Source organism: Emys orbicularis, chromosome 5, assembly GCF_028017835.1.
Source record: "Emys orbicularis isolate rEmyOrb1 chromosome 5, rEmyOrb1.hap1, whole genome shotgun sequence".
Lineage (NCBI taxonomy): Eukaryota > Metazoa > Chordata > Testudines > Emydidae > Emys > Emys orbicularis.
In genome coordinates, this window is record NC_088687.1 from 102,814,822 (window position 1) to 102,831,497 (window position 16,676).

A 16,676-nucleotide genomic window follows, 5' to 3' on the forward strand; every position below is an offset into this window, starting at 1 on the left:
TCCAGTGGTTAATTACCCTCACAGTTAAAAATGTATGCCTTATTTCCAGTCTGATTTGTGTAGCTTCACCTTCGAACTATTGGATCTTGTTACACCTTTGTCTGCTAGATTGAAGAGCCCTCTATTATCAAATTTTTGTTATAGACTGTGATCAAGTGACCTCATAACTTTCCCTTTAATAAATTACACAGATTTACCTTGTCTCTCTCTCACTACTAGGTGTGTTTTCAAATTCTTTAATCAGTCTCATGGCTCTTCTCTGAACTTTCTTTATTTTTTTCAACATCCTTCCTTCTTTTATTGTGGATGCCAGACTGGGTGCAGTATTCCAATAGCAGTTGTGCCAGTGCCAAATGCAGAGGTAACATAACTTCCCTACTCCTATTCTTCTATTTATACATCCAAGGATTGCATTAGCCCGTAGAGTCACACTGGGAGCTCATTTTCATTTGATTTTTCCCTGCACACCATCCCCCAAGTCTTTTTCAGAATCACAGCTTCCCAGGATAGAGTCTGTCCTCCTGTAATTTTGGTCTGCATTCTTTGTTCCTATATGTTTGATTTTACATTAGGCCACATTGAAATGCATAAAGTGTCTATTCCCACTAGCGCACAGGTGGACAAGAGATGCGCTCACACTGACATGAAAGCTAGCAATGGAAGACTACAGCTTTTAGAGCTCTGCTTTATAACTGATCCCTCTGAATAGAAGGAGCATAAATGGTATTTACATTACTCGTAGTTCTGATCTTTATTATGTAGCTGCTTCTGATGTGTGTTTGGGGATTTTTTTAACTGCTACAAAGAGAGGAGAGGGGCTCTTAAAAGGTGTGGTTTTGTGCGTGCAGCTTATGCTCAAATTTCGAAGAACATTGCTTATGTCCTCTACATTCCCAAGGTAGTAAATTTTATTCCCACTAATGGCTGGAATAAGAGGTTTTATGCAAAAATAAAATGGACTGTAAAAGTTGATAGCATTTGCATTTCTACATGACTGCATTTTAAAGGGCTGAAAAAGGCTTGGTGATTACACAGTTATTTAAAACTTATCTTATGCGGGGAAACATACAGAATTTGTGCTTCTGTGGAACAAGGGGAAGTTCAGGGTTATTTCAGAGGTAAGTTGCTTCTCTTCCCTTTTGACATGGGTTGTTATTAATTAATAACTATTCTTTGTTGTAGTCAGTGAAAGGGGCCGTAACATTGGCCCGTATGCTGCTTTAGCTGCTCGGTGGCAGGGGTGACAGCGAGAGCAAATCTACCCATAAAACCATAGTATGACCCTGCAGAGTGTGAAAGCGGCTAAGTGGGAGGCTGCCCTCAGTTCCCACCAATTATTATGCCACGGGTTGGGAATAGGAGCAATACTACATGGCATGATCCTCTGCAAAATTGTGACTGATTTCATTCAGTGCTCTGACTCATGGCAGAAGAGCCCATCTGGGGCAATAAACCAATGGCAGAGCAACTACTGGTCCTCCTGTGCTGCTATGGCTGGCAACCATAGAGCAGCTTGCAGGGGAGCCTTTCCACGCAGCTGCTTTTTATATGGAGATATAACTATCTCATAGAACTGGAAGAGACCCAGAAAGGCCATCGAGTCCAGCCCCCTGCCTTCATTAGGCAGGACCAAGTATTGATTTTGCCCTAGATCCCTAAGTGGCCCCCTCAAGGATTGAACTCACAACCCTGGGTTTAGCAGGCCAATGCTCAAGCCACTGAGCTATCCCTCCTCCAGGGTTGGAGTGTGGATCCTCAAACCTCCACTCCTTTTTCAACCTAGTCCCTGCCAACTCTGTTCCTTGCAAATTGCAGCATGCAGACTCCAGGTCTCCAGTTTTTCTGTTAATTTAACCTCCACATGCTTTATACAGAAGAAAAACATAGAGTGCTTTTCTTTTCTACAAACTGAGCATGTGCACTTTGAGCCTTATTTTGCATTTCCCTACGTGACCAGAACTCTCACTGAAGTCAGTGGGAGCTTTGAGTTCACAAGAAATCAGGGCCTCTGTTCTTGAACCTGTAGATTTGCTTTCAAAGGTGTAACCTGGGGACAGAGTGCCACACCAAGCAGGCATGGGTTACAAACAGGGCCGGCTCTGGCTTTTTTGCCGCCCCAGGCAAAAAAGCCTCCGGCCGCCCCCCCCCCCCCCGCGGGGGGGGGGGGGGAGGGCGGCCGGAGCCCCGGGGGAAGGGCGGCGAGCCCCGGCCGGGGCTCCACTCTCCCCCCGGCGGCCAGAGCGCAGGGGCCAGAGCGCCGGGGGGAGGGCGGCGAGCCCGGCCGTGGCCCCGCTCTCCCCAGCGGCCGGAGCGCCGCGCCGCCCCCCTCCAGGTGCCGCCCCAAGCACAAGGTTGGTGGGCTGGTGCCTGGAGCCGGCCCTGGTTACAAAGGATATGTCTGTACTAGGGTAAAAGGTGAATTTTAAAATATGTTGGCTAACGAGTTTGAACTAATGTATTTTAAAATCCTACTATAGAGAGGGCAAGGTGTATTTTAACATGTTTTGGCTGGTCAAGGTGAACTCTACAGGAGAACCTAGGGTTAAAATACATGTAAATAAGGGTCACAGAAAATTCCCAAGGATTCAGAATTAGTGCTACTGCTGCGGACACTTATGCTTCTTAAACATGTTAAATAATTTGGAGAAACGGGGAGTGTTTAAGTGGAAAACAAATCATAGTAAGTGAGAAAAAAAGTTGCCTGGAAAAGAGCCCTAGTATACAACCTCTAAATGTTCCATATTTATACAAGATACTTGGTCTGTGTATGTATTTTTTGAATTACCTGAAGACCCACTAGTTTCTCTCTCTCTCTCTTTTTTTTTTTTTTTTTTTGGCACTCCAGTAAATTGTTTATACTGCTTTTCGCTCTTCATTTACTTACCATGTTAACAGCTAAGCTAGAAACAAAAAGCAGCTGTTCATAAGGAATCTGATCCAAAGTCAGTCAAAAACTTCCCTTCAGTGGGTTTGGATCAGGCCAAAAATGACAAGTGTGAAACAACTTTAGGTTCCATTTCAATGGAATGTCAATCTTTTCAATGAAGTGGGAAAGGGTCATTAATTATCAAATTACTGTGCAAATGAGGCTATTTAAGTAAGGGGGGAAGTTAGTTTAAAACACTGAAATAAACTCCACTACCCCAAAATTACCCCCAAATTATTAACTGACTAAATCCAAGAAGTGGAAATCCAATGCTTTAAGTTGCCTTGAAATTGTTATATGCAGATGGGCAGTCCAAGTATGCAAATACTTCCTTTACTTATTTGTGTGTGTGAGAAACTGTCTCCTAGCAATGCTGCCTACATACTGTATCAGCAATGAGAAAAACAATACAGTACAATAATATACTGCAAGTCGTATAGTCCGTTAGACACTATCAACATGTCATTTTGATTTTATACAGCAGAATTATGGTGCACAATAAGTATAGTCTGATTTTTATATTTTATGCAGAACATATTGTCCTTCACTGAGTTTTCTAATAAGCCTTGTTGAACAGATGAGTTCCTTTCTACTAACCAGCTGCAGTATGAGAAATATCAACTGAAGAATATTCAGATTTTATATTTACATAAAAATCTAGTTTCACAATATAAAGGCATGTATGCAATTTACTAGTAGTCTGGTTTATCTATAATGTATAAATTGTCTACAAGTGGAATTTGGTAATATAGTAAATATATACGTGTGTGTGTGTGTATATATAAAATCACATATGAAAAGATTTAGTAAATATAACTTTGCCTTACTAAACATTATCATTTAACACGTCTCAGTTTCACAAAAATATCTCACTCATATAGTGCTTTTCATCCGGCCACTTTACAGACTATACATATACAAGAGTAAGTTCACTTCTCACTGAAATGCAGCCACTGCCGGGGAGGCAGAGGAAAAGGACAGTCTTTTGAGACTAATGTTCTGTATTAAGAACACATGGAGCTTTTTTTATTTTAAAGATACAATGTGCCAACTATTTCATTTTCAGTCATGTTTAGCTTTCTTGAAGCAGGGATTTAAATCACTATTAGCAGGAATATGTGTAGTGATTTGAGAAGCAGAAATATGGATTTAATACTGTAGTAATTATTTGGGAAAAACTAAGGATATGTCTATGAATTGGTGACTGCTGGCATAGGCATGTCACTCTAGCTATGCTGGCCTAATCTCATTGTGTAGACTCAGCATAGATGGATGGAAGGGGTTTTTCCAACAGCGTGGGAACAACGCCACCCCGCATCATGGTAGCTAGCTCAACGGCAGCATCATTCCATCGACATATGCTTATCTAACTCCCAGCAAAGATGAAGCTAGCTAGGTCGGTTAGGGGTGTGTTTTTTTCACACACCTTACCAAAGTATCTATGTCGACCTAACTTTTCAGTATAGTTTAAGTAAAGACTACAGATTAAAGGTCTTAGTATAGATCAGATACGAGCTCTACCTTCAGAATTCTGATCCAGCGACTAAAATTAGCAGAATTACAATGGCATAGTACCACTATCATTTCCTCACTTGAATAGACTGTTGGCATATAGACTGGCGGCAAATACCATATATTGCACAGGCAAAGGTGACATAACAATTGGTAATTTTCACACACATTAATTGAGGATGGGTTTTATATTAAGTTTCTTTGAAAGTTTATTTCTTAGCAATTATTGCATAATTTAGAAACCTAACAAAGTATAAAAGTCAACAGATAATGGTTCTTTAAATTTTAAAACAATTATTTTATTAACAGTTTATAATCAATTCAGGAGCCACCAATTCTCAATATAAAACTTGGAGCACATTTTCTATTTCAGCCATTCGACAGCGTCCAACATTTGGTGACTTTAAACATGAAGTGTTTATTTTCCATATCTCCTAGGCTTCCAACCAGAAATTGTACAAGAGGAAGTTTAACATACTAACCAAAAATTAAAAATTTGAAATTATCCAGAAAGGGTAAACATTTCTGAAAGTAGAGATTCAAAAGTTCTAAAGTGTAGGTACTTGATTCAGGGCCAGCTGTCTCCCTGCTGTAAGTCTAGGGACTGCTGTCCAGTTACACCAGGATGAATTTAGCCCTCGCTGGTTTTTTTACAAATGGGTTTTACTTCTTCTGGGAGGCTCTGAGGCAAAATCCATTTGTAAACAATTGGTGAGTCAAGAGATTGTGACTAAGAAATTAGCAGAGCTGTGAGATGCAGTCACAGTGAAACCCAAACCATGTGAAACTTCCTGGTTTCATGCTTTGCAACAAACTAGAATCCCAGGTCAAGTTTGCTGAAAGGTTTTCTGAACCTAGGGTCAGTTGTATATTTTTACACTGAAATAATTCAATTCTGTGGTTCTGTACGGAAATGGAGAAACTCTGGTTTTTATAGTTGTGCTTTGAGATTCATTTGAACCTGAAACTTGAGGTGTGTGTGCAAGCCCTCGAGTCAACTGAAGAAAACCTTCACGTGAACTATATTGTAACATGCTGGCTTTGTGTGAGTGATGCTACGCCCTTGTTTGTGGCCTATGGGAAAGAGATGGGCCTTATTACTACCAGAAGCCAAGGGAGTTCTTCAGTTCAGGTGGTAAAGGACTGTGTTTTAGCAGCTAAAATGATCAACATTCTAGTCCCAGCTCCTTTTGTTTTTGTGCTTTATACAATAATTGTCTGTTCTGTACAACACATGCATTCAATAGTGTTTCACACAGCTCCAGAACTAAGTTTACTATGAATGTGTTAGAAAGAAAGAACTCTCCATCTAATACTCCTCATCCTCTTCATAATCTTCCCCTGCAGTTGCAGCTTCCAGCGCTGCAAGAGCTTCTGCCACCTCTGCGTCCTCCACCTCCTCCTCCTCAATTTTTCCATTAATTTCTTTATGGTTAATGTGCTCTTCCTCTTGTGCTTCTGTTATGAGGCCCTCAGATGCAATACCATCAGGCATGTCCTCTTTGACACACACATTTACAGACTCAGTTTTAAGAGCTTCCTCCACTGAATCATAATTTTCCTTCATGTGCAAAGGCAGGCTTAGGCCAGGGTCCTCACCCTTATTTATCACTATAGACTCTGCATTTTGGTCTGAATGTGTGTAATTGTCTGAAAAACTATCCTTTTCAGGAGCATGATAGTTTCTGGTTTGGCTACCATGTGGGAGGTAATCCAGGTCTGGTAATTGGATGACATCGTTTTGTGTCTCCAGTATTGCACTTTCTGTGAGAGAGCTGTTTTCTCCTGCAGACTGTGAGTTCTCATCTAGAGAACATTCTGGCTCTTCTGACTCCGGCTTCTTGTGATCGCCTGTTTCTGGGTCACATTCTTTGCCAGATTCATTTGGTAAAGAGAGTCCATTGGTGCAGAGGTCTCTTGTCCTGTTGGCTAAAGAAGAACTTACTGACTGGCTGGAATTTCCATGTGTGATGGTTTCTTTGGTTCGGTTTGTGTTGTGATTAGGAAGGGGATGTGTACCACTACAGGAATTGACACCACTGTGAGCATGGTCAAACTTTCCAACACAGTTTCCTAGCCCTTCCTCGTCAAGAGCAGTTCCTCTGTGGTTCTGGAAGGCCTCTTTTGTGCTATTGAACTTGTTTTTATTTTCTGTTCTCTTTAATTCATCATTTTGCAGTTCATTTTTATGCACCGGAGTTTCACTGTTCTGATCGCCTTTGAATTTATTGCTGTCTTGCTTGTCTGGTTTGTAACTGTTTACTTCATTGGGGTATCTCGAGGATTGTACATCTTCTGAATCAAAGATATAGCTGGGGAAAGGAGAATTTTACCAGTTAATATTTTCTCTGTTAGAAACTGAAAACTGATTACACCCAACTCTGACGTGTTGAGATTAAAAACTAACGCAACTATGCCCGACCTACAGTATTGTGTACTAAGCATAAAATACACATACTTAGTTGTGGTCATTCTCAAGAGACTGAATGCTACAGAACAATTAGGCTCCGGGACAGAGAGGCCATGGAATGCCTCACTGGGTATGTCACAGCCACAGGACAAGAAGTCCTTCCACCTTATAACAATGCAGTTGTTCCCAACCTTTATCCCCTGGGGGCTCGATTAGCAGGTGGGCACCCCGTAGATGTTCCCTGTGATCATGTCCTGACCCAGCTGCCATCATCTTTCCTTCCCTCTGAGCATTTTCTCTCTCACATCTCCCTTCTGTTTCCCCTCTCTTTTTATTTTTTCCATTCATTTTTTTTACCCCCTCTGCCCCTTTTCCATTTCTGTTTTTTTTTTATTTTTTATTGCTCTGACACAGGTGTTCTTGTTTTTTCTTCACGATGCCCCCTTCCCCCTTATCTTCTCTGGTAGTTTCAGTTTCCTTCCCCATTTCCCTCACTCACCATGATTACTCCTGAGGGCATTCTGCGCCAAAAAAATAAAAATTCTGCAGACAATATTTAAAAATTCTGCAAATTTTATTTGTCAAATGTGGAGGTTCCAGTATGGCCTTGGGGAGCACAGGCCACTGGCTGCCTAGAGATCACTGTGCAGCTCTCCCCACCCCGAACACAAACTCAATGGTGAGGCTGCACCCAACCCTGACACAGCGCAAGGACCGGGCCTGCCCCAGAAACACCCCAGGGCCCTGCCCCTCCATGCCAGGTGCAATAGGTGTGCAGGCAGGCTCAGCAAGGCAGGATCCAAGTGTGGAGGGGCTAGTGTGGGGGGATCCAGATGTGGATTGAGAGGGTTCTGTGTGGGGCAATCTGGGTGTGGGAGGCTCAGTGGGGGATTTGGGTGTGGGGGGATCTGGATCCACGGGGGCTAGTTGGAGGGTTCTGGATGCAACAGTAATGGGACTCTGCAGGGGGGTCCAGGTGAAGGTGGTTGGGGCTCAGCAGGGGGGTCTGGATGTGGGGGGGATAGAGCTTGGTGGGGTGGTCTCAGTGTGGGGGACTCAGTGGGGGGTCAGATGTTGGGGGCAGGGCCGGCTCTAGGCACCAGCGCTCCAAGCATGTGCTTGGGGCGGCACTTTCCAAGGGGCGGCACTCTGGCTCCTTTTTTTTGCGCTTGGGGCGCAAAAAGCTGGGAGCCGGCCCTGAGCGGAGGTGAGCTGTGGCGGTGGGGAGCGCAGGGAGGGCCGCAGGAAGTAACCCTGGGGGGGGGGGGCAGAGGAACCACCCCCCACCGCCGCAGCTCCCCTCCGCTCCGCCTGCTCCCCTCTGCTCCGCTGCCGCCGCTCCGCTTCTCCTCCCTCCCTCCCTCCCAGGCTTGCTGCAAAACAGCTGATTCGCGCAGCAAGCCTGGGAAGGAGGGGGGAGAAGCGGAGCGGCGGCGGCGCGCTCAGGGGAGTAGGTGGAGCGGAGGTGAGCTGTGGCAGTGGGGGGTGCGGGGAGGGCCGCAGGAAGTAACCTGGGGGGGGGCAGAGGAACCGCCTCCCCCAACTCACCTCCGCCTCCTCCCCCGAGCGTGCCGCCGCTCCGCTTCTCCCCCCCCCAGGCTTGCCACAAAACAGCTGATTGGCGCGGCAAGCCTGGGAGAGGGGAGAAGCGGAGTGGCGGCAGCACGCTCAGGGGAGCAGGCGGAGCGGAGGTGAGCTGTGGCGGTGGGGGGCAGTTCCTATGCCCCCTCTCCCCCAGGGTTACAAGCCTGGGAGAGAGGGGTAGGAGGGGAAATGCGGCGCGCCCGGGGGAGGAGGCGGGGCAGGGATTTGGGGAAGGGGTTGGAATGGGGCGGGGAAGAGGCAGAGTTGGGATGGGGCTGGAGGGGGCGCGAGAAATTTTTTTTGCTTGGGGCGGCAAAAATCTTGGAGCCAGCCCTGGTTGGGGGAGTGGTTCTCAGTGGGGTGGGGATCCAGGTGCGGCTGATTGGGGGATCCGGGTGAGGGTGGCTCATCGGGGTGGTCCAGGTGCAGGGGGAGTGGGGCTCATCGTGGCGGGGGAATTCTAACTGCGGGGGAGGGGGGTGAGTTCCCCCAGGAGTACATGGTCATGGGGATGGCGTCCACATAGGGCTGAGTGGAGCATTGAGAAGCTTGGGCTGTCAGGCTGTCTAAATTGAAAGCCCTTTACCATGTGACCTGCCCAAAGCCAGTTATTGTGAAGGCTACAATGGAAGCAGGGATGGAAGGTGGGGGATTTCATGGAGCTGTCTCTGCCCTACCTGCAGATTTACAGCACATTTCCAGTGTTTAGAAGATGATCGATCCTACAGCTTCCCCCACCCACTGAACTAGTCTGGCTTCTTGCCACTGAGGTGGGAAAACGCTACAGTGAGAATTTGCCTCCATTGCCACATAGCTTCTGTGGGTTGGCAGCTAAAGAGATGAAACTCAATTAAAATAAACCAACATGAAGTTTACAGGAAATCAGCATTTCTGGGCTTCAAAATGCCTTAATTGATCTAAACTGTAAATTCCTGGATTATTTGCAACATGGTAAATATCCTTAACCTAAAGGATGAATGCAGGTGAGAATGGATTTATTTTTAACAAGCTTTTATTTTATTCTGATTCCAAGCACCATTTGTTCTGCTGTACCTTTGTATCATTTTACAGCACCTGCACCCCATCTGGATTACTCGTTGTTAACATCTGAAAAGAGAGAGAGAGAGAAGGCAAGGGAAAAGAAAAATGAGGGATGAATTATTTCATGCAAATATTAAATGAATAAACGGTGGCTGCACTGAACATGAGTCTCCTATTTTGAAAGGTTCTGCTGGTTGGAGAGAGATTCCCTGTGCTTAGCAATGGGGAATATCGCGGCAATTGGTAACAACTCTTGTACAGAATGAACTTTTTCAGTGTTACCACTATGTCACCAGAATAAATTCTTCCCTTGCAGTTTGACTAGAAATAACAAATTGTTGTATGTAGCTTTCTTTTTGTACATAGCATCGCACAACAGACAACAACAAAGCAGGCAGAGCTTCTCCTGTGGGGTGCTAGATGCCTTCAAATCCCACTGACAGCCCAACCCTTTATTATGATCAGAATCAACATGTTGGTTTGTCCCAATGGTAATCTTGTGTTTAGAGATGCGCTGAAAGCCAAAACCCAGATCTGAACATCCCAGAAATTTGGGAAAAATTGATTCTCAATTTTATGGCTTGGGCCCATCTCTACTTATGTCAATGGAGCCAGGGCCCTTTGTAAGCTTCTGTTTGCCAGAAGCTGGGAATGAGCGACAGGATGGATCACTTGATGGTTGCCTGTTCTGTTCATTTCCTCTGGGGCACCTGGCACTGGCCACTGTCGGAAGACAGGATACTGGGCTAGATGGACCTTTGGTCTGACCCAGTAGGGCCATTCTTATGTTCTTATGTTAACTATTTTGTAATAATGGAATTTCTATCCATTACTAGTTAGGATGCCCAGTTTCTCTTGACATTTGAGCCTGATAGAACCTGTTACCCCTTTGCCCAGTGATAGCAGATCAATTTCCCATTAGGAGAGAAATTGGTGACACTGGATCAGGGTATTTGCTAGTGCCATTGATTTAATGTATTTACAAAAATCCTGTTTATCTTGAACAGAAGTTCTGTAATTCCATTTGCAGAAATTTGAACTAAAACACCAGCATCAAAAAACCCACTCTCTTCTCTAGACTTGTTTCCCCTGGTGCAAGTGATGAACCTGGCACAAGGACTGAGAAGGGAGGCAATGCCTGTCCCCAATCCTGGCCCCAGTGCAGGATAGAGCAGCATATAGGGCTCCACTAAATTGTGGACTGATTGTGATGGACCCCTACGATCCATTCCAGCAGCAGCAATGAATTCCCATCTCTTTGTTCCTTGGTTGCTTTCTCCTTGCTTTCAGGACACTATCACTTCCATCATCATCTGTTCCTTTCACCAGGGAAGTCCCTTATCCCAAAGTCACTAGCCTTTGACTGTGTAGAGGCGAGTCTCAGCACTGACCCTCCTTTAGAGCAGCTGTTCTGCAATATAAAGGAATTCAGACAGGTTTGACTAGACCCTGAGTGTCCATTAGAGCTGGCTCCTCTACAAGTCAGACCTCATCCAGATAAAACAGAGTGCTTAACCCAGTAAGTCCCCTTTAACAATTTTCTGAGGACTTGTCTACACAAGAAAGTTGCACTGGTTTAGCTTAAGGTGTAATGTTAAACTGATTCAGTTTAGCAAGCCCCAATATGGACACACTGATTTTCATTTAAGAGTGTCTTGTTTTGATTTAGCTTAAACCTGTTCTTAATCGACTTAAACTAAACCAAAATAAGCCTAGTAAACTGAAATAAGTGTCCTCTCCGCCTTTGCATTGGTTTAAAATCACACCTTCAGTTAAACCATTACAACTCTGTGTGTAGACAAGTCCTGAGCTCTGTCACTGCAGCTAGTTTTCTTGAGGGACCTTGGTCCATACCCTCTAGGTTTAACCATTTTTATATTGAGTTTCTCATTGAGTGTTGATATCAGTTAATTCATATCCTGTATTCTGTTAACATCTTTTCCCACAAAAATATCTCATCAGTGGCCTTTAACCATACCAAGTGCTGAAAACTTTTGTTTTATTTAGTTGTAAAGCAGCCTGAGACATTCTGTAGAAAGATATTATAAATGCAAATTACTTCTGTCATTTCTATAAGAGCACTTTCCATGATTTTACACTATTGTGAGTATTTGAATTGTCTCTGCATTTACTCCTAGGTTTTACGAGCTGATAGTTACAAACATTTGTATTTGTCCTCTTGTATGAATAAACTAATGTTTATGGGAAGTATTTTGTACTGCATTCTTTTGTTAATAATTCTCAGCATTGAAGCAAGAATACAGGATTTTAAAATGTCCGTGTTTCAGGTTTTATTTTTTCTAGGTTTACAGCAAGTTTCAGAACCAGGATTGCAAAGTAATGGTGTGAAGTAATACAGTCGTATACAATGAAACATATGTTTTAGTCCTATTAGTATTAGACATCTTGCTATAAAAATTTCAGTGCTTATCTTACTAAAAGTGCTATAGATGTGTTGATATTTTACAATACACATAGTTTTGATAGATTCCCATCCAAAGCAAATTACAATTTGAATCACATGAATACTGTGGAGGAAAAATAGTCTAAGGCCTAAACTTTGGTCAGGTGAACTGTATGTAGGGTCAGGTGAACTGTATGTGTGGCCTGGAGGAAGGAAAAAGGAGGGGGGGGGTGAGTAAAAGGAGAAGGGTAGACAGAAATCATAAAAGCAGAACTAACTGTAGAAATTATAAAAGTAGAATTAACCTTTGTAACAGACTATGATTAATAGATGTCAGGTAACAGAGCAAAAAACCGCAAAAGGTAAAACTAAGAAAAACAGGAAAACTTGTTTTGTTTTATTCCTTATTTGGATGTAAAACTTTAAGGAAGTATATGTAATTTTTGTGGTTTTATCCTATATAATCTCTTGCATTTTATCTGTCGGGGGGGTTCGGCTGCCTTGGCTGACTCCCCCATGCATGCATGTTTGTTTGATCAATAAAGGAGCCTCAGGCTGTCTGATCCAAAATCAACAGTGTGGACAATTTTCCACAACAATTTGGGGGCTCGTCCGGGATCCACAGAAGACTTCCCCAAACCGGAGGACCGCGGGCAATCTCCCACCAAACCCAGGGCCCATCTGAAAGGTAAGAGACCTTTTGAAATCTCTGGAGTGGGTTTTGGTGGAGGATCTGCCCGTAGGCTCAGGGTTGGGTGAGTTGCACGCTGGATCTGAACCTTTTGCTGACAGACACGCCTGACACCCTTTTGTTTTGTCTTGTTCTGGTTGTTTTTTTGTCTGTCATAGGTTCGGGGTTGGAACCCCCCGAGGTAGGGGCCACTATGGACCCCGGGGAAGTGAGTAAGGTCGATTACTCTGGTGCCCCCGGAGTGGCCCTAAGTTTGGCCAGCAAAAGTTCCCACCAGCGGTAGGTTGGTGGTGAATGCTGTAAAACTAGCTGCCAGTAATTGGGGCTAAAAGCCAGTTTAGGGGGTGTGCCGTATGTTTGTGAATGAGTGAGGGTCGCAGGGTCCCCTACCCTTGTTTCCCTCCTGGAGCCCTAGGCTTCCTTCCCCGCTCGGAGAGCGAGGAAGCCCTGGGAAACCGTCCACGAACGCCTAGGCAGTAGGGTGACTGTCTCTGCTCTCTCGAAGACGGACCGGTGCCCTTTGCTGGGGTGTGTGTGCGGGGACCGCGCCTTTCCAGACCCTTTCTTGTATGGATGTCTGAATGTTGGGGTTTGGGTCACGCCTCGCCGGTATAAAGAGGGGGCACACAGTGAATGTTAAATGTTATATGTTTTGGTTCCCCGGGAAGACCCACAGGTAAGTGGCTAGGTGTGAGTTGGAGTCCCCACCAAAGTAGGCCTCGGTTGTAGGCCTCGCCTCGGCGGTTGTGTGCAAGTGTGAATGATTGGTGTGAGTGACCTGAGCGGTTGTATGCCGGAAAGCTGAGGATTGTGGGAGGTAGAGATTGTGGGTTCGGGGCACACGGTCGGAAACTTAGGGATTGTGAGATTGGATCACACAGTCGGTAACCTAGGGATAGCTAACCCAAGCCCTACAATCAGGAAGACTCCAGGGAAATGGGGGTTGGTGAGTCCAAAAGAACTGCCGTCCTGCCAAAAGGCACACCAGCGTTTTATATGTATAAAAATTATAGTCCTTCTACTTGCAAGTTTCTGGGGGGGAAAAATGTAATTGGTATACCAGAGATGATCTAAATTTGTAATTTCCATTAGAAGAAAGCTTCGACCTCGACAAGACTGTGCACCTCAGAGGTGCACTTCTTGCCAACAAAGTCGGACAAGATCAGTTTAATGTATATTTTATTGGTGTAAGGAAACAGTAAAACGGCGCCATAAATCTCAAGTAGGGAGTCCCAAGGACTCCCAAGAAAAAGCTTAAAACGCAACTAAAAAAAGATAAAAAGGAAATTGACTCTTTTCCGTAACCCCGCTGGCCAGCAGATATTGCTCTATTCATCTAGACTCCTTCAGGAGGCAAAGCCCCTTTGGAGTATCCCCTCCACACCTCCTGATCTTATAGACCTGTTATTGTCATTTTTTTCTCTTTAGTCCTTGTTCGCCGGTTAACCTTTTGGGAAGAGACTTGTTGTGTAAATTAAATTGTATAATCTGTTGTACCCCAAATGGTGTGTATCTGGACGTGCCTGGTCCCGCTCACAATGAAGTCCTGGCAGTTTATAGGAGAAGACTGACCCCAGTCCTTCCTCGTTGCAACAGGAACTGCTGGTTAAGGTCTCTCCCTCCCTGTGGGCCTTGTGAGCCGATCATGCCAACCAGGTTGGGTGCATTGGATCTGCCCAAGCCGTTAAGATTGGCCTAAACCCAACAAGAACCCTTCCCAAGGTGCAGCAGTACCCTCTATCAAAACAGGCCAAGGAATCCAATCTGTTATTACCTCCTTAATTTAACAAGAAGTCATTATTCTTATGGTCAGTAAGTGTGACTCCCCCGTTTTATCATGCTGTTCATGCTGTTGTTCTTTCTTCCTCTCCCATTGTCCCTAGCCCTGTTATTATTCTTTTTTATAATGCACCAGTGCTGAGGGGTTATCGCCTCAAGAAAAGATTGTATTAAGTCCAGACATAAAGAATTAAAGTTATTATTAAATAAGATGCATCTAGATGTAATGTGTGTATGTAAATAGGTGTATATAAATAAATAAAAGGGGGGTTAGTCAAAAGGCCCACCCTCCTTGCTAAATTGGTAGTGAAACAATGCCTGTGCCCATGGAAAGAAATAATGCAGCAAAGAAAAAAGGATCGGGCCCAAGCAAGGAGGCAACCGCAGTTTGAGGAAGTTGAAAGAAAGAAAGTGAGACGTTAACTCTGTAGTTATTGGAGGGAATTAAGCAGTGAAACTATGTATAAATGTTAAAAGAAAAAATTCTTGGTTTCTTTGCAGCCATTCCTTTGGGAATGTCTGTAAATAATCCAGGCAAGAGGTTATATAAGTGAAATCATTTAACTATGAAAAAGTTAGTCGAATTTGTTAAAGAACACTCCTGGTGTGTATAATCTTTGTTTTATAAGTTTAAAATAAATTAATGTTGTTTTGGGGTTATAAAACCAAAAAATACTTTTGCCAAACAAAAGAAACTAATATTATTTAATTTTGGTATTTAGCATTTAATCCGTAAGGTGACTTAATGCTTTATAAGATGTAAATTGTTTTAAATAAAGACCAAAGTTGTGGCTGCAGCAGGGTAGTCAAAGCCAGGAGAATGGAAGATTTTAAATCTGTTTTGGTAACAAATAGCAAATAAAAGCTGATATCAACTAAAAAGCTGCAAATTGTTCTTGAAGTGTTGCTGGGTACACTTTATACCCTGATCACCTTTGGTGCTCCCTGGACGGTTGCGCCTCAGGTGCTCTGGCCCTATTTGTTCGCGTGCATCACCGAATGACCGTGCACCGTTGATTGCTGCAGTTGAATAAGACTTTTCCTCTGTGGCCCAGCACTATTGCCAGCAACATAATGTTAGGCAGGCAGCACTTCTCCCCTCTTTGGGGACCTTTTCAAAATATTTAGATTAATTTTATTTAAATGTTTAAATGTTATAATTGTAAGTATGCGTTAGTTTTAATAATGTATTTTTTTTTTGTAAAAAGGCAGATGCCAAAACTGTTGTAAAACTTTTGCTTAAAAATTCTGTATCACAATCTGGCATACTTGGACAGATTATAAAAAAGTTATGTGCAGCTTCACAGATCCAGTATGGCTAATGCCCTTTGAAGGCCATTCCCAATTGAGGAAAAAAAAAAAAAAAAAAAAACCTCAACTCAGCCCTTATGATATTCTAACAGGGCACCCGATGCAACTACCGACACTGCCCTACTGGCCCTGGCTCAGATGAACATTCATTTAATGAATGACACAATGCTTAATTATTGCCAGGCACTAATGAAATGTGTTAGGTCTTTTTATATATAGCAGCCCTGCCACTCGCTGAAACCAGAAGACTGGATCTACATAGAGGTTCATCAGTGAGGAACCACCCTGAACCCACGCTTTGCACTGCAAAAAGGCCCCTCCACCGTGAAAAGATTCTCCGCCTGATGATTGGCTGTTTCTCCTTCTGGTGCTGCTGTTTCTTCTGGACAGCAGGAGAAAAGGACAAGATAAAAAGCTGGTAACCTCTCCTTTGTCCGCTGACAGACCCACTGTGCCTTTGGATCTTGCGAAGAAAACAACCTCTCCACCTAAGGACATAATAAAGCCTCTAACCAAGCAAGGTAATTGTGCTAGTAACCTCTCCCTTGCTGCCTCACTGCCGAACAGCTAAGTAAACTAAGACTACGGAATCTCGAAGAATAGCTTGTGGAAGCTAGCCAAAACTACCTGAAAATGAAACTTTTCCTTAGCCTCTCCTTCTTAACGAACTTAGGGTGGGGATGGGGAAGTAATATTTTTAAATCTTAGCCAATCAGTAGCCTCTGATTTAGCCTGTACCATATTGTAATGTATCCCTATTTATATCATTGATATTAATGCCTTTCTGCCCTTTGTAAAGGTGTTTAACCAACGGATGTGGTATAATACTTCACAAAAAAGAGATGTGTTAGGACATCGGTGGACTGTAATTAATGCCACATTAGGGACCATTAAGTTCACGCTGTCCTTATCCAGTTTTTAAATTATCTTTATATATCCAAATTGCTCTAAAGGAGCTGCCATTTGGCTAGCACAGCAAAAGACCTGGGCTTCTCCCCCCAAAAAAGAGAAGAGATTT

General features: G+C 43.8%; 1 protein-coding gene across 1 annotated transcript in view; it reads right to left on the reverse strand.

The window, feature by feature from the left end:
• Positions 1-5,747: 5,747 nt before the first annotated feature.
• The window catches only part of C5H4orf19 (chromosome 5 C4orf19 homolog), a 34,949-nt gene continuing 24,020 nt past the window's right edge, over positions 5,748-16,676 (reverse strand). Inside the window, exon 3 of the mRNA XM_065404571.1 lies at positions 5,748-6,750. Within this exon, the coding sequence (XP_065260643.1) occupies positions 5,748-6,750 (1,003 nt within the window). The remainder of the gene's footprint in view (positions 6,751-16,676) is intronic.